Below are 18,974 nucleotides of genomic sequence, written 5' to 3' on the forward strand. Positions count from 1 at the left end.
ATGTCCTGGTCACACATAAAAAGAATACAAACTACAAAGAAACAAGGCAAAGGCAAAGCACAGCACACAGTACATTAGTCCCAGCTATGATTCAGCACAGAGAGCATTAGAGTGAGCTGGAGCACATAATAGCAGGAGAAGGGTGCTTAATGGTGATCAATATGGAAGCTTTTAAACATCCTTTCTTTCCTGCGATCGCAAGCTTCATCCTCCAGCTCCATTTACATGAAAAAGCTATTCTACACTTCTACACTCACGACCATGCAGACACATCATAGACTTTCTATTAATATTGTTAAAAAAGACACAGGATATTTACAATAAAAAAATAGATCTTCAGTGTTGATATGATGTCATATACTTTCCCTCAACCAACAGTGTTTTTCTACTTTTTGACCTCTTACAATTCCACCTCCACTGTTTTAACAACCAGACAACCAGTAAGGCAGGAATCAATTGTTTAAAGAATTCTTTAAATCAAGACAGAGCATCTTAAAGGACAATTCCAATGATTTGGCTTCACAGATTCTGTTTATTTGTATAGGAGAGCATTAGTGAGCAAATGAAAACAACTTTATAAAGGCTTCTATGAGTGTAAAGGGTGCACACTTCTTTTCACAATATAAATAGGGCTCCAGAAGACCCATAACCTCGATTTGATGAATAGAATAAGTGGAGCCTTTTTGCATGTTGACTGAATGGTTTGATCAATCAATGATAATCACCGATACACTCCTAACACAAACATGTCATAAATTACATTGTGGTCTACAGAAGCTTCGTTTGATTGTGAATTTGGGCCTAAAGTCATATAACCTTCCCTCATCATATTGTCAGGCAAATAATAAGTACCATAAACCATAATCTAGCCTGAATACACTGGGTTCAATAATATGTAAACTGTTTAAACACCTCTTATAAGAAACCCTAGTGCATCAGAAACATTCTTCAGATCAAAATGAAATGTTCTAAAAGTTTTCAAGTATAATACTACAACAATAAATGCACAAACTGTATATAGGATAGCTGAAATAAAATCCCTGACGTGTTTATGTGAAACAATCGCATTGATTCCTCCTGCTATTTTGCAGGTCAAGGCCTTAATCAACAGTACAATCAACAGTGGTGTTGCATATAAGTTTGTAAGGTTGTAGTTGAATTATATGATGTATTTTTCCTTCAGAAAGCAGATCTGTCAACACTTGGATTGTGGCACATATGAGTTTGTAACCTTTCACTTCAATATGTGATGATGCTTCCTTCACTGCTCCAATCTCAATCATTTCAACATTTCAACACATCACAGTTTCATTTATGGTCCCAAAATTGATTCCACCAGTCACTTCAAAAAGATTCACCAGGCTGTCAACCAGATGGCATTCAAACCCGGAAACCAAAAGCAAGGGACGGAATTCTTCTGTTTCTGAAGGCTGACATGTGAACTTAAACTCTGCATGGCAGTGAGTCAGTGTTTATCAGAGTCACAGCCTGTGTGCTCATGAGTGGACTAAAGTGCTGCAACAAACTTGAAGTTTTGTTCATGCAGACGTAATTTGATGAATTCATTTTGATTTAAAGGTAATAATAATTAGTCATTGAATCACTGAATGCCTCTGTTTTACATTTCAAGTGCAAGGTTGAATACAAGGAGCTAATTGTTTGTGAAATATTTGGCTTTTCAAAAGGTTTTATTTTATTTTATTTTATTTTAATATAACCAACGTGAAATCAGCGGCCGATATGTCATCAGATTAGTGCCATTTGAAGGTAGCATATGAGTAAAAATATGAGAAGTGGTGATATTAAATGCTTCTAATTCTAGCACTGCTGCTATCATGTGGATTATAATAATACCTCCAAACTTCTCAAACACTGGCTGACTTTTTTTTTTGAAAAGCCAATTGCGGCTCGATTGAAATACATTTGCCGAGCAGTAAACCATCCAGAATATTTGTATTTCATTAACACACAGGCTCAGTTAACCCAGGCACACTTCTTATACCCAATCAGTCGAACCAGGGAGCTACCACATGTGTCCCTAAGTTTCCAATGCTGAGACACTTCACTAAGGCAGAACAATAAATAACACAATACAGGGGAAACGTTTTCTTTGTTCCATATCTCTCAGTACATTTAGATGCACACTATACTATTCTGTGAAATCAAATTGTGAATAAGACGTATATTTCGACAGAACGAATAGGATTCCACCCATATGGTGTACATGTGTTTTGCTTAATGAAGGGAAGCAGAAGGGAGAGTCCTTGCTTACATGCCTGAGGTAATCCATTTTAAATCCAAGTCTAGGTCTGTTACTTGGAGGAAGATTGCATCGATGTTTGCCAATTTCAGTCTAATTCAAGTGTTTACATGACACTTGAAAAAAATCAATACCGTCTTTCGAGTGTAATTGAAGTTTTAACATGCATGTAAACGTACCGATTGATCCTGACAGCGTCATATTAAACTCTCTTTTTTGCCACTCAATAAATACAATTTTAGGAAGATAATTCACAATGAGCTTTCAGAGAGAGAGATGTGGCTTTGCTCGTCCCTGTGAGAGGTTAATGTACCCTGAGATCCTGCTAAGGACTGAATCTGCTGCTGCTGCTGCTGCACTTTTAGCGGACAGTTGGCGAGCATGTGGGACAAACCCTGACAAAAATGGCATCTTCTGGGCAGAGGGGGCAGCTGGCATTCTTTGGCATGGTGGCCAGAACCTCCACAGTTATAGCATCTGAAACCACAGGAGGAGAAGAAGAAGAAGGCCTCAGAGTGGTTCTATGAATAAATAAAGATGTATTCTTAATCAACTATTTATAAATAATGCATTGATGATTTCACATTGAGGATGAAGTGAAAGTAAAATGTTACATTTCAAAAATATGGCACTATTTTGATTTTTGTTGTTGCTGTATTAGAAGTAATATATATATAGTAAATATATCATGATCTTCAATAAACTTAAATCTTTAATTAATTAATATTTGTATACAGTATTTATTTGAAGCCTAGACCCTTCATCTTTTTGATCAAATCTATTTGAGCAACATATAACTTTATAGTCTACATAGTCCATGTGGTCCAGTTAGTTAGAACATTGAATAAAATCCCTCATGGCGTGGCTTAATTCTGCCACTAGGGGGCAGCACACTGTTAAATTTGATTTCACACTCTACAGGCCTCACTAACTCTCAACATGTCCCCACATTAAGGGTCACAGTGGAGGTCAACTGGGAGAAGCTGTCTCTGCAGGGATTGTTAAACTGGCATGCTATGTATTCAAGGCTCTAATTGGATTATAATTTAGTCTCTGTGATAAATCTATAGATTTTGTAAATACCTGTTTAATTGTAGCTAATAATTCCTATCAATTTTCCAAGATCAATAAATGTTAACAATACAATCTGAAGTAGTCCTGATCAGATTCTCTTTCCTTTGCCAACATGTGTATATGTGGCAAAGATCAGGTGTTATTCTTAGCAGTGTGAGCAAAACAAATCTAATCTTTTCATATTAGAAATCGTCTATGTGGATATGAATGCATATTTGCATGAATGTGTGCATGCATGTGATCATACTGGTGTCAGATACAGGTCACTTTAAAGCACCAGTGGTAAATTTCAAGACAAAAAAGGTCAGGTGTATTTGATTTTAAACATAATTGAGCATTAAGGTCGTCAGTGTGAATTTAGAGATTATGGTTACTAAAGGAGATCATGTCTATGAATTGATGAGGTGAAAAAATAAATAAAGTGATACAAGGAGAAACCAGCCACTTAAACAAGCAGCAAAAACTATTGATCTGTAGATATTGACAAGCTGGTTTTAAATTGGTGCTCCCTTAAGCCTCCATCTGTCAGTCAAGTAAGCAAATGGAGTCAGACTGTAAACAAGCACATCACACTAAACTGAAAACAGCATCTTGCTGTCAACACAAATATGTATTTTAATGATATGGTGATTTTATTATTATCTTCTATAGAGCTTTCCTGATCTTACAAGCTTATAATGTAGTGAGGAATAAAGTGATCACTCAAACTATGTGATTACAAAAATTTCAAAAAAATAGACAGGGATCACATATAAATAGAATTTGTGTATAAGGCTACAAACATGCAATAACATCAGATATCAAAGTAATAATAGTAAAAGCTTGGAATTATTTTGGCAAAATAAGTTAAATCAAAGGAGTGCTGAGCATTGGTGGTGGAATAAGCTTCATAATAATGCATAAATGAAGCAAGAGTGTGTTGACACTGCAAAGAGAAAATTTCAGCTCAGCACAACCTCGATTAAGAAGCATTAAAGAAAATACAAAAAATGTTTTTATAAAAATACACATATTATTTTTAGCTCACAACACCAAGGCCTCCATTATGTTTATCCTAAAAGATCATTTTAACTCATTCAAATCAAACTGGGTGAATTATGAGGATGCAAATAACAATAAGGATGGACACATATTCAGAGTATAAACATACAAATAATAATATTCATTACTTGATTAATAATCAAAACAATCAGTACATTTATTGACTACCAAAGTAATCCATAGTGAGCCTAAATTAGAAGAGTGCTGGGCCTTGGTGGAGGTATGTAATCTATATGCATACTAATGAGTGCTCCTCTCGTTTATCTTGTTTTTAACACAAGATAGCAAGCTTGAAATGACAATTATACATTTTTTGAGGAAAATTATTCTTTGATTTGTATATTATGGGACATAAACTGTGTGATATTGGATGTTTTATACTACACTTTTAAACCCATTTCCATCCTCTCAAGAAGTTTGTTAATTTCACGCTGATAAAACACAGATTGTCCCCTGGATCGTCTCCCTGCTAACCACCACTTCCTTCCTCCCTGCTCATATCGTGACCTCCCAGGCCCCTTGGGTCTCGGTATTGATCAGCGTGGCGACGAGGGTCAGAGAGGGAGCTCCTTTGTTTCAATATTGACCTCTGAACCCTGACCCCCCCCCCAGTTTGGTCACTGCCCCTCCTCCCATCCTCCCCTCCACCTCATTTATACACCACACCCCATTGTTGCTCCACAGTGGTGACCCCTGACCCCTCTCAGGCACCTACATCTGCTACCGATTAAACGGATAGGATCCTTTCCTCTTCTGAATACGTTTCAGCAAGAAAAAAGAGCCCACATGTGAATGCAATCAAATCTAGAGGGTATTTAAGGACAGGAAGTTGGTATTATTTTTATTATTGCCAACCATGATTAATGGGGTTAAATAGAAAAAGATGCTATCAATAAAATTAAATAACCTTGTCCAATGTTAATGGCCTAAAATCTACAAATTAATCTCCTGTGTTACCTTGAATACAACTTCCATGTTTGGGAACGAGCTGCAAATAAAAGGGAACATCTGAATGCAATCAAATCTAGTTGCCAGTGATGAATGACAGAAGGTTGTGGGATTAATTGTATAGCTACACATGATTAATAAGATGCTATCAAATTAATAGTTTGTTGTAATGATCTAGAAGCTGAAACCACCTTCAGAAACGAAGAGTACAACTGTTTTAGGAATGATGTTTGGATTATTGCAGCTAAACTTCAAACTGCCAAAGCCAAATGCAATGTTGGGGGTTGGAGAACTGAAACTCCTACGACTGAGAGAGATCAAACAAGCTATTGATCCGTTTCAGCCCCTCTGCTCCCAAAAAAAAAAGCTATCTATGCCTCATTCCCTCAGACGAATACTGTCATGATTTAAAGGTAGCAAAATGGAATAAATATAGACAATTGGATGGACATGTGGATGATATATGTATATTGGAGATGATACAGTGAGTAAATAATGGTAGTGAGTTGTAAAAGTAGAAGTAGAAGCTAGTAAGGTTATATATGACAGAGAAAAAGGGAGAAAGACAGGAACAAAAATAACAACGACAAAAAGGAAGTTGTAGAGTTGTGTTGTTACTGTAGTGTGTATTCACCTGTCACCCCTGAAGAGACTTCTTTGGGCGTCTTTGGGTCTCCTCTCACTCCCGAGGCATAACGCTCCATTGGGTCCAGTAACCCAGAGAGATTCCAGGCCTTTCGACGATTTCTTGAAGGTGAAGTCCACAGCCTCGCCCTCTCTGAGACTGCGGAAGCCCTCCATGTGCAGTTTGCTCTGTGAGTGTGGAGGAACAGTGAGAGCAGAGGAGGTTCAAGGAGGAGCTTCTATGTTCTATGAAAAGTTCTATATAGCAAACACTAACAATGTCCCATTCCAAACAAATATCTACTGAGCCTTGTCTGACAACAATCAGTTTGTTTACACACACACACTCTTCTGTGCACTCTATATGCACACTGCACCTTTGGGATGCAAAAAGGGTCTTGGTATGCAAAAAAGGTGCAAAAAAAGGTGCAAAGGGCCCCAGCCCACACACACACACACACACACCTTCCTCCGCAGCACCACCCCCCGCTAACATGCAACCTGAAATGAGTCCATCTGGTCAGGTTTCAAACCAGCCGCTGCACTGGAGGACGTTGGAAAAATGATGGAGAGGAGCTCTGAGCAGCCAAGTCTCATTCCTCACAATGTCCAATATCTCATGATTGGACATGTGCACTCACCACTTATGAGGAAAATGAAACGGATGTAATTAAACATCAATCGACCTGATGGTGGCATTATAACAACATATACATTTTGAAATCTTAGGAAACAGATATGTAGACATCTATACACAGATCTGTATATATCTATACATAAAGACGCACATCCAGTTCTACCAAGTAAGTTGACCTATATCCTTTTAACTGTATGAGAAAATCAAAAACCTTTTTTGTTGTATTATTTGGGCTGATTTTACAATCCTGTCAGACATCACGTATTGCCTCTGCTGTCCAATAGGCAGTGACTGTGTCTTACATTAGTCACTGTTGTTGTTGATGTTCAGATACTTAAAGAACAGCATTACTAACTATCCCACTCTTCTGTCTCAAGACACTTAAATCACAAAACATCTAATTTCCTGTGGGATTTTCAGAAAAGGAAAGTTTGCTGTGTTTACAACAGAAAATGTAAAAGCCTCCCTGAGATGGCTGTATGTTCTATGCAGAGCAGGAAAGTGTGTAGACTAGAGTGAAACAGAGCCTTTCAGGGCTGTGGTTGTATCGCTCAGCAAGTTTACATCCTACATTTCCTCCAACTCTGTGGCCACATTGTTGATCATGGAAGGCTTGTAAAGTGGTTGGCCTGTGGCTCTCGCATGCTGCCAGCCATGACCCAGACTGCTGGTTAGGTGGGTGGATGGTACTGAGGTCAAGCTGATCATTATGGGAAAGAAGTCCAACTCTTTACCGCCTAACAACCTCTACATGCCCTTTTTCGAAAAGAGGTTCACTGCTCTGTTCTTCTGAATTGTATTACTATTTCTATCTATTTATCATGAAAAAGAAGAGAGAGGGCAGTAAGTACATTTTCAAAAGTAAGGGACCTGTTTCTTATCGTGTTCTTATTTTAATTTAAGGGTCTATTCTTAAACTGCAGGCCTTTTTTGAAACTGCCTATCCAGCAAAGGACCAGCTCTTCTGATTGGCTCGCTGTATCAGACCTGAACTATGGTGGGTGTGTATCACCAGGTGTGTAGATAGGTACATTTTACATTTGATACATGTTGATGATAACATGTAACACTAAAGGACGAGTCAAAACCTAGATTGTTATCATTAGTAACTATTAACAACAACTACTAACAACCAGCTTATATCTTAAACAATGTAAACAACATGCATGCCTCACTAGAAAACATTTAATATTTATTATGTTTTCATGATTATAATTGTTCATCAAACTTCCTCATTTGTCATAATTTAAAAAATTCCATAAACTGATGTCTCTTTGTCTTCACTTACAGATGTATTTACTTTCAATCGCTGCGTTAACTTGACTTTACCTGGTGCACGAACACATCGAGCGGCTGCTGCAGCGGAGCTCCGTCCCTGCTGCTCATGGACACAAAGCCGAAGCCCATCCGCACGTTGAACCACTTGCAGACACCGCTGCCGGTGGACGGAGCCGCTTCCTCTTCCTCACTCTGTTCGTTGACTCCTTCAGATGCACACACACATACACACACACACACGCACACACACACACACACACACACACACAGGAGAGGAGGAGGAAGAGGAGGAGGGTGATCAAAATGTGTCATCAAAAACAGGATCGCGACAAGTGTGAGTTATGTAATGGCCACAAAAGAAGACCACCACTGTAAACAGGGACACATTATCATTACAACTACGTGAACAAGTAATTATACTTTTAAGATTTTAGATTTTTTTTAGATGATCTTGCTCTGGAAAATATGCACTATAGGTATATTAAGATTATATACGCCCATCATATATTATTATCATTGTTTTTGTTATTTTGATATTGGCATAATTTTTTTTATTATTATTATTTATTTATTTTTGCTATTTGTTTTTATTGAAGCATTTTACATGACATTTCGCACACAATTGTAAGATATTTTGGAGATTATTATTATTTTGGAGAGAGAGAGAGAGAGAGAGAGAGAGAGAGAGAGAGAGAGAGAAAGAAAGAAGGAAGGTTGAGAGAGAGAGAGAGAGAGAGAAAGAAGGAAGGTTGTATTATTTATCAAAATAAGTAGTATTGTTATTTACCGTTGTTGTTTTTTATTCATTTATTTTAATAGTCTTCTCATCAGTTCTGAGAATAATCTTTTTGTTTATTGTCACAATGATTTGTGTAAATGAAAGTACAAGTTAAGTAAGTTTTAATGTTATTTTAATAATGGAATGATGGACTGTAAATGTATTAATAAGCATGCATGCATTCTACGTCAACCTCATCCCAAACCTCCCAAACAAACACACTCATGCATGTTCACTCTGTTAGAACACAACTTCAAAACACAATTTACATCAGTCCACACAAGATCAAGTGTGAGATGATTGAAATCACTGCAGTGTAGTAGAGTTGTGTGTTGTACCTGTGAGGGTCTCATTGGAAACAGAGCCCATTCTGCTGCTTCCTGCTGGCACTCTGGATCTTAAACTGCGTGGAGCTTCCCTTTACACCTCCACTCCACATCCACTCAAACAAAAGCATCCAGACAACAAGTCATTAGAGATCTGGAAAGACAAAGCTGACAGAAGATTAGTCTGTCTCCTGTGTTCTGTGCCTCTTTGTCCCTTTCCTCCTTTCAGGGCCGATCGAAACAAGCGCTCCTCTTACTTTCTACCATGGTGGGAGCTTTCCACAGAAACAACTCCACGCCATGTCCAGATCTGTGTGTGTTTGTTTGTGTGTGTGTGTGTGTGTGTGTGTGTGTGTGTGTGTGAGGTGTGTCTAATCCTCTGGCAGGAAGAAAGTGCTTCCCTGCTCCCTGCTCCCTTTCACAATATAAAGAAGCCCCTTGACCCTCCCACCTCTGCTATACCCCCATCCCACACACACACACACACACACACACACACACACACACACACACACACACACACACACACGCTTCTCCGTCAAGTAGTCATGAATTTAGCCGCAGATGAATCACACATCAATCTGACAGAAGCTCAATAAGTGAAGACACCACAAGTGAACAAATTACAAATGTTTATTTCCGATAAGTGAAATCAATGTACAGAGGTTAAACCCAGTAAATTGCAGCCAATCCGTAAATTGAAACACATCTTTGTAAACGTTAATGCAAACGTGGTTATAGGACAAATACAATATTGCAAACCAATTATGTACTCTGTGTATTACTTTAAAGTGAATATGCTCAGTAGTTAAGCACAATAATCCAGTAACCTTCCTAAAACCTAAAGGATTTAGGGAGGACATGGTAGATGATATACATGAAGGTATAACGGTGCTTTTAGTGTTCCCATTATTGGCTCCAACTACACTATTTGTTGCTTTCTTGCCCTGTATTCTAGGATCTAAGATCTAACAGTTGTCAAAGATGATGAATGCTGGTGCGTTTGTGGTAACAGAGGCTCATTGTTCCACCTTTACTGGATGGAAATTCATCTTACACTCTTGCAATCACCAACGATATCATAGCAAGCTCCTTACAGCATTCTAACAAATAATTTAAACACAGCAGTCATAACATAACAATTTATTAATGATTTAGATTGAAGTTAAGATTAGAGAGTAAAGAGAATATGAGATTCTGGTAAAATCCTCCACATAACATTCATAGATTGTGAAACTCCACATAATTCTAAATTTACATCACTTATAGCTTTTAGCAGTCCATACCTGGCAGCCATCTAGGGATTGGAAGGTTGCTAGTTAAATTCGGTGCCATCAGGGTATGAATGGAATGAATAGTCCATGTATCAAATAAAACTATTTATTATGCAGCTCTCTGTGATGATCTGATTGATCAATCACAGCATTCAGACAGTAAAGTGAAGCAGAATTTGCTTTCGGGGACTCTTGGAACTTAGACTGTTACTGCTGTGTATCACTGTGCTCATAAACCCTCACAGCTATGAAGTGGCCTGGCTCCACCCTGAGGCACCTTAGTGTAAATCCATGTAACAGCCACACATATAGAATCATGTCACGGTGTTGTGCATGCCTCTAAACAACAATAATGTTTAGTTTCTATTGATCTGATCCAGTTTTCTAACATCCGGAAATGTAAATGTAAGGCTCTTCTCACTGTGCTGGAATTAATGACTTGTTTTTACTGATTTAAACCCTCTTGTCCATGTGTAGGTTGTGGACAGTTCAGTGTCAGTTCAGAGGGAGAGGCATCAGAGTGCCGTGGAGCTGGGCTGAGATGATGAAGATTATGTTTCTCAGACGAAGCCTAAGACTGTAGATACAAACACAAAATGTGAGACCGATGGAATTTCATTGGCATCATGTTTCATGTCTCCATACCTCTTATCATGCACACCTATGTTTGTGCTGTACTTGAATGTGTTGTATTTAGCTATAAATTCATTTCAAATAAATATAATATGTGAAATGATTTGGTTCTTCAGTAACTTCCCATAAAAGTGTGATAATGTATTCGCAGTGTCAAGGCATCTGTCTGTCTGTCTGTCTGTCTGTTTGTAAAGTAAAGTAGTGGATTCCTCTTGACGGCGCTCATGCTCCCCCTCTTGCCTCTCTGTGGCACTAATCGCCCCTCATACAGTTTGTGTGCTCGGGGTTAATCCCACACATCCTTCCGGCTCTCGTCACCAGAAACAAACAATTCATTGTCTAGTTCCGTTTCAGGGATCAGACCGTCAAAACAGAAATCGGGATCTGTTTCCGGGATGTGATCCCATATAGCAAAGACAGGGACAGCTTGGAACGAGGCACAGACGGAGCCGTCAAACAGGCGTTAGGATGAAACACAAAGGTAATCACACTCGGTTTATCACAGTGTGTCTGAACCTTCGACTGCAGACAGACTAGATTCCATTGCTCTGTAATAAAACGATAATCGATTGGTTGTTTTTTTTCCCACTTTTGTCTAGAAGAGGAGCAACATGAGGGGAGATTGGAATTAAATTGGTCGAGATCTCCATGGCTGTGAGAAGCCGAGCGGGAGGAGCTTTGCTGGAGCATTACAGAGCAGAACGTCTTCAGCTGCTTGCTGTTAATGGAAGTGGAATTAGATTAATGTCGCTCTTCTGCGTTTTAGAGGCTCGATGATGCGTCAGCCGCTGCCGTGACTGAGCTCGTTTTCATTCTGCCTGATCCATTTTCTCGACGCCAGAAGATGAAGAGCGCGTTCGTGAGTCGGAGCAGCAGGATTCGGCATTAACAGGCGTGCTTGCGTTGTTTCCCTGCCGGGGTTTGAGCCTGTGGTTGCGAGCCGAGCAGCAGCAGCAGCCCCGGCGCAGCACCACGGACAGCGACGATGACTCGACTACGCAGGAAAGCTTTGGCCGCGCTCTTCCTCTTCACGCTCTTCATCTTCGGGACCATGATGGGTCTCAGGACTCTGAAACCCAGCGATGGTTTCTCGGACCTAGCGCCAGGAATGGACTTCTTCGGGGAGAGATCTGACCGGAGGCGGCTGGACGCGAAAGACATGGTGGTGGCGTCGCCGGGTCAGTTCCAAATGGACACCGGCGACACTAAGGTGGTTTTCACCAAATCGGACCGAGAGTACAGTATATTCTACGATGTACACATCTTCTACTACCTGTGGTACGGCTCTCCAACCATGGATGGTAAATATATTCACTGGGATCACATGTTAGTGCCACATTGGGACCCTAAGATAGCAGCCAGTCATGCTCAAGGAAGACACACACCTCCAGAGGATATTGCCTCAAGTTTTTATCCCGAGCTAGGACCATACAGCTCCAGGGACCCAAAGGTGCTGGAGTCACACATGGGCCAGATAGAGGCAGCTGCAGCAGGTAATGAGTCTTATCAGTGTAGGTGATGGGGCTGACTGACCATCACTGAGTCTTAGTTTGAGTTTGATTGTAGCTTTTGTCATTCTAACATTTGAAACAATCACAATTTCAGTCAAGAGAAGTCAAACAGTTCCTTATTTAGTCAATTGGAACCAGATGGATTGTGGTAAATTGATTCACAACATGGCTGCAACAAATGGCTCCAACTTTATGAGGAAATGCTTGATTTGCAAAATTGACTTGGAAGTCATTCGAGACACATAAATGTAACTTTTTTGTGAGTTTGTCATGCTTGTGTAACAATTATTGCAAAAAATGTGACTAAAATGCACAAGATAGTAAGTCCAAATTTGATATATTGTGTTTGATGCTGAGTGGCAGAATAAGCTCAGTATAACAACAGGATTGAAGCGGGTTGAATCTAAGAGTGAGTGAAGAAGTCAGAGACCTCAGAGGATTGAATTCATCTATGCTTAATTCCTTTTTTACAGTTTCTATGAAAATATCTAAACATCATCATCATCATCATCATCATCACCACAGCCGTCAAACTTCTTATCTGGTTGTAATCATGACAGACCTCCACCCATCTCCTGTTGTTGTAGGGGTTCTGGTGTTGTCCTGGTATCCACCTGGGGTAGCAGACGACCACGGAGAGCCTACAGAGGACCTCGTCCCTGCCGTTATGGATGCAGCCCATAGGCACAGCATCAAGGTAACTGGTGAGACAACCCACATGTTTTTTCCCTTTTTCCTAATGTACTGACTGAATTGTTGTGAGTGACAGTTTTGTGTAGTGCAGGATGCAAAACTCTGAGCAATTTTTTTGTCGTTTCAGTATTGTTTTATTATTGGTTATGATTTAGTCAAATATAACATGACAGCAAGCATGCAAGACTGTAGCGGGCATGTGAACAGAACATCCTGTCAGTTTCCAACATTCTGCCCAAATAATACATTATACATTAAAATGATAAATAATAATTATGGTACAGCAAATTGACTAAGCTTGTATACAACAAATTATACCAAAAGTGGAAATAAAATAAAATAAAATAACAAGGATAAGAGGATGGCTAGAGTTTAAGTGTATGCTTTTACTTTGAAAAGGTGTTCATCCAAAAACATAACGCCATAAGGAACAAATTATAATAATCATTTATTTGAGGTCATATAAAATCTAAATGGAATGGAATTGTGAAAAACCTTACCCTTAGTCATCAAAATGTAGCATATCTTAAAGCTGCATTGCATTCTGGTCTATTGCGGATGCGAACAGTGGAGATATCGGCACGTCCACATTCTGCTTTTGTTACTTCCTCATGACTTGTGACGGATTGATTCATGACATATTTCCGGGATATCTGAAAGAAGTTCAGATGCTTTTCTAGGTGAGGCAATTGTTTTTCAACAACTCAAACTGTTTCATGGTGGATTTTTCCTTTTCAGTGCATGACTGCAACTCACAAAGAGCTGCAGTGGCACTCAAGAGGTTTTGATACAAACACCATGACAGACTGAAGTTGCCTCAGACAGGCAATCATAGAACAAACGGATCTCAGGCGTAGATCCAGCAAAGTGGGACTTCAGTCCTCTTTCATCCTACTTAGATGGAGTTTAAAGAACTGCATCTCTCTCTCTCTCTCTCTCTCTCTCTCTCTCTCTCTCTCTCTCTTGCTGTGTTATGTAAAGCACACAAAATAGATGCTGAAGTCTGTGGGAGTGCTCAGGGAGTATTGTTTTCTTAGCCAAGGTCATATAAGGTTGCCGAGGAGTTGTATGTTATTTGATCTAGTGCCTCTCTCACAGCCACATAAGAGGAAGAATCTTTCCGTCGACATGAGAGTGTGTGTGAGGTCCTGCTGCAACATCCATACCTCAGCAGCTATGGATCCACTTGTGCTTTGAGCCCAATCAACACACCTGGGAAGTGAAAATGACAGACACGACTCACTGCAGATCATTATGTGATTTATAAGCCGGAGTTAGGGTGTAAAGATGAGTCATTCCTCAGAATTACTTTCCTATCAGACATTTGGTGTCAGATCTTTCAGCACAACCTGTTCCATAATTCCCCTCCAGTACCCGGTCAGTGAGATTTAAACACAAGCTGACCCAGATTTGCTCAGATTAAATTCTGGTGTTTGATGTGTTGGATACTGGGCAGGAACTCTGTGCAAGGCAAGAGAAAACAACACTTTAGGAAACTGCATTTTTCCTACGAGTATCTCATAACAAGTTTGTCTTGTTTTCCAACGGTATACATTATGGTATTGAAACCGACACATAGCAAGCTAACATCAACAAGTGATGCTTCTGGTTCTATACTGCAGAAATCGATGACCACAAGCATCTTAATCAGTCTAGTCTTAAATTTATTTCAAGGCCAACACAGACCGAAATGTACTGAAATGATTGAAACTGTCGTATGTGAGGAAAATGGCAAACTTTTCTCAATTCCACCAAGACAAGATGATGGAAAATCACAGTGTGACTCTTACAATAGTGAAGATTTAGATTGTTATATATATTATATTGGTATATAAAAGAAGTTATTTCTAGTTGCCCCTTTACACTAAAACACCATTTTGCATCTATATGTCTGACTTTATACCCTAGTCTACATAACTTAACTAATTGTAAGCTCACACAGGTTTCAGCTGAAGAAACCAAACACTGATGCAAAGTATCAACAGCCTTGTTTCATTGTGACAGCGACTATGCACCTGAGGATTGAGATATAAATACGAAGGTTTGTCAGGCTCACAGAAAGTCGAGACACTGAGCAAAGAAAACACTTTTCATCTGCATCATCGCACTTTATTCAACCAAACAGGAACAGATTGAACAGCTCCTAACCTCACTGACCTTTCGTCATTTTCAACCAGACGAGACAACTGACAAGCCCGAGCACGGGAGCCAAACAGTGCCGTGTTACCATGGAAACTGTATATGGAGACCTTGCAGCCTCTTTTGAAAGATGGAGTGGGCGTTCGGCATTCTGTGTTTGTGGCTGGAAAGCTGTGTCAATGCGTCAGTGTTTGAGGCTGTCAGTTTCTACTTTGTGACTGATGCAAACAGCCGTGATGAGTCTTTCATGGATGACAGGAAGCATCCATCACTCAGCTCTCAGCTCACTCCTGTGATGTGAAAACCTACATACCTGCCGTTTGGCTCATGTTCACATTTATATTTCAGGCTAGCGGCAATAAATAAAGCCTCTCTGCATATCAAATGTATATTCCCACTGGATAACTCAGCAATAGAGCGTCTGTAAACTAAAACCTGTGAAAAGATTAACAGTGTGACACAATAATAGAAGCAGGATCCCAAAGGCGCTCAGTGATGAAGTGCAACATCAAGTCTGATTCACACAAATCGAATATCCTTTTAGAGATGTTCTGTTACTGATACTGTTACCAGTTATTTCTGGGAAAATAATGGAAAAGGATTTCTGAGACACCCACGGGTGAGACTGCATCCTTTAACATCTGAATCTGGAGATGAGACGATGATATGAGACATACCTGTGGGGAAAGGGAGCATCGACTTCACTCCTCCTCCTCTTCCTCCTCTCCTTCTATCTTAACTCCATTTTATATGAATCCTCAGCATCCTGCAGTCTAAACTTGTACCATTTTTAATGTTAAAAATATCAATATGTTTTTATTGTACGGCTGCCATTGCAAAGTAAACAACATTTAAAATAATTCCAACAAAAAACAAATGCATATATGAAATCACAGTGTGCATCTTATTCAAGTATTTTTAAATGGTGAGAACATTAGTTGCTAGGCAACTGCCAATAAAAATAGATGTCACCTTGTTCTCTTTGCTTTTCACAGTCACACTCAGGACTTCATTTTCAAAAACATCACAACTTTTAAACTTGAAGCCATCCGAATATTTCTTCTAAAGGTTGTGAATACATACAGTATAGGTGTAACATTTGACATGATGAAAGGTTAGAATGTCACAGAGTTTGTCTCCAGGCTGTGGCACCGTGCTCCTGTCTGGTCTCCATATGCTTTTAACGCACACTTAACCTTTTTCTATACCGTGTGTGTTTCCGCTGAGCCAGTGTTGAGCGGAGACGTGACCTTTTGCTGAATATGTTCTATATATTACTTTCAAAGATACATCCTCCGCTCTGGATTCAGCCGTATTTGTTCTCTCCTTTACCACAGGAGTCAGACACAAGGTGAGGTGGCTGTTGGAGGGTTTAGAACAAAGATGATGAAGGTTTATGGCATTGTTAGGGAATATCATCATTATGAGAGAGGAATTTGAGTCTATTTAAAACAGTAATAAAGGATTCAAATTGCACTGCTAAACGTTTAGGTCCCCTTTATCTGAGCTGATCCTTCATAGTTTCCATTTCTATTCTATAATATCAGGATGGAGCAAGCTGTTGTGACTTGTGAATTGTTTGTTGTCTTAATATTTATAATGATTGGTGTAAACCAGTAGCCTCAGTGATGTAACAGGCCATCAGTTTCCTTTGACGTTATTAAACAGTCTTGCTTAATTTGTGCTCTAAATGAATGTTCTACAGTCTGGATGTCTGGGAGTTTGGCTTTGATTTATCCACACAAAAACAAGTTATTAGTGTAAGAACAAGTGCATCATCTCACTTATCATTTGGATGGAGCATCAAGACACTTCAACTTTAACATTGTGGTTCATAAACAGTCCTTTCAAATAATTAATAAGGGACTCTAGGGGCTACTAATTAAAATGTTGCCAGAGTACCACTGGCTGCTCATCAGTACAGGTAGCACTCTGCTGGAATAATGAGCAAAGGCTCGTTTGAAAATCACTGCACACCTTATTTTCTGTTTTTTAAAGAGCCATGTGGTGCTTTTTTTTAACTCAAAGCTGCAAAAGTCACTTCCTTAAGTCTGGTGTTTGCCTGTATTTTGTCCAGGTGGCCTTCCACATACAGCCATACAACGGAAGGACAGACCAGAGCCTCCACGACAACATCAAATATATTATTGACAAGTAAGTCGTTTTACCTTCTAGACGAGGAAACTACAAGTCGAGTTCTGCTTCCCACTGATGCTACACGTCGACAGAAGAGGTGAAACATGAAGCATCTTAAGGCCTGATAAGGAAAGAAGAGGAACAGGCTGTTAGATGTCGGTAACTGTGTGATCTTGCTGTAATTGAAGCTTTTCATTGAATTTATGCCAGATGGAACTGATGTATTTCTGCTCTATTTTGGAGATTAAACGGTTTTCCTATGACCCAGATAATGTTTCAAACATGTTATCTTTGGGAGAGAAATGTGGAGAAATTCATCATTCGTCATATGGTATTTATGGACAGTGTAATAAAGATAATGAGACTTTGAACAAGAATGAAAATATCTCAGAGACGCTTCACATCTTCATTTATAAAAACAGACAAATCTGTTTATATATAAACTTTGAAAAATGATGTGTTTATTATCATTGTCATTCCCAGTAACATTTAGCAAACAAATGTGTCAAAAATAAGTAGATGTTTGATAATGAATAAAAAATAGATACATTTAAACAGTGATTGATACTGCATGAAATATTAAATAACACTTTGATCTGTTTTCTTTTCAAATGAGCTCTTTGTAAGTTAAATCTTACACTCAAAGTTGTGTTAAAGGTACTACGTGCAGTGTTTCATCATCACTTTAGTATTGTTTGTTACCGTGACAAGCGGGTCGGCGAGACTCAAACTTTGAAGGTTCTTGGTAGCAGATGGTGCAGAAAGTGAAAGTCAGACAGTGAGACAGAGATTAGGCCTCATTTGCTCACCTTGCTTTTGCTGATTGATATCCAAGAACTGACTTCATGTGCATTTCCTGTATTAATTGCAGAATTCTTTGTTTATTCTTCACACAGCTATGGAAAGCATGACGCCTTCTACAGATTCAAGTCCAGCACAGGGCGAGTCTTGCCTCTGTTTTATATCTATGACTCCTACCTGACTCCGCCCGAGTCTTGGGCGGAGCTCCTGACACCTAAAGGCTCCCACAACATCAGAGGCACACCTTACGACGGAATCTTCGTCGCTCTCATCGTGGAGGAGCGCCACAAACACGACATCCTCTCCAGCGGCTTCGACGGCATGTACACTTACTTCGCCTCCAACGGCTTCTCCTTTGGCTCCTCCCACCAGAACTGGAAAGCCATTAAGTCCTTCTGTGACACAAATAACCTACTCTTCATCCCCAGCGTGGGCCCTGGGTATGTAGACACGGCTGTTCGGCCCTGGAACAACCACAACACCAGGAACAGGGTCAATGGACGTTACTACGACACATCCCTGCAGGCAGCTCTGTCTGTCAGACCGGATATAGTCACCATCACCTCCTTCAACCAGTGGCATGAAGGCACGCAGGTGGAGAAGGCCGTACCCAAGAAAACTGTGACGCGCCTGTACCTAGACTACCAACCCAACAAGCCAGACCACTACTTAGAGCTCACGCGTCAATGGGCTGAGAACTTTTACAAGGAGAAGGACAAGTGGCTAATGTAAAGATCGCTTTATTCACCTGTTGGACGCCTCACTCTTGGCCAGAAATGACATTAAAGCCATTAGCTAACACTGCAACTTTACCATGATCA

The 18,974-nt window shown here is 39.7% G+C and overlaps 2 protein-coding genes across 2 annotated transcripts; one reads left to right on the forward strand and one right to left on the reverse strand.

Annotated features, from left to right (window-relative positions):
- Positions 1–2,511: 2,511 nt before the first annotated feature.
- Positions 2,512–9,009, reverse strand: LOC143005728 (protein lin-28 homolog A-like). Its single transcript, XM_076157086.1, has 4 exons — positions 8,979–9,009; positions 7,914–8,068; positions 5,958–6,136; positions 2,512–2,737 (listed from the first exon to the last, which is right to left on the reverse strand). The coding sequence occupies exons 1-4, from the start codon at positions 9,007–9,009 to the stop codon at positions 2,512–2,514; spliced, it is 591 nt and encodes a 196-aa protein (XP_076013201.1).
- Positions 9,010–11,858: 2,849 nt separating this feature from the next.
- Positions 11,859–18,885, forward strand: maneal (mannosidase endo-alpha like). The gene is made up of 4 exons (XM_076157239.1): positions 11,859–12,366; positions 12,972–13,081; positions 17,294–17,370; positions 18,249–18,885. The coding sequence occupies exons 1-4, from the start codon at positions 11,859–11,861 to the stop codon at positions 18,883–18,885; spliced, it is 1,332 nt and encodes a 443-aa protein (XP_076013354.1).
- The last annotated feature ends 89 nt before the right edge of the window (positions 18,886–18,974 follow it).

This window comes from Genypterus blacodes, unplaced genomic scaffold, assembly GCF_046128005.1.
Source record: "Genypterus blacodes isolate CSIRO-AG114 ecotype Tasmania unplaced genomic scaffold, CSIRO-AGI_Gbla_v1 ptg000072l_1, whole genome shotgun sequence".
Taxonomy (NCBI): Eukaryota; Metazoa; Chordata; class Actinopteri; order Ophidiiformes; family Ophidiidae; genus Genypterus; species Genypterus blacodes.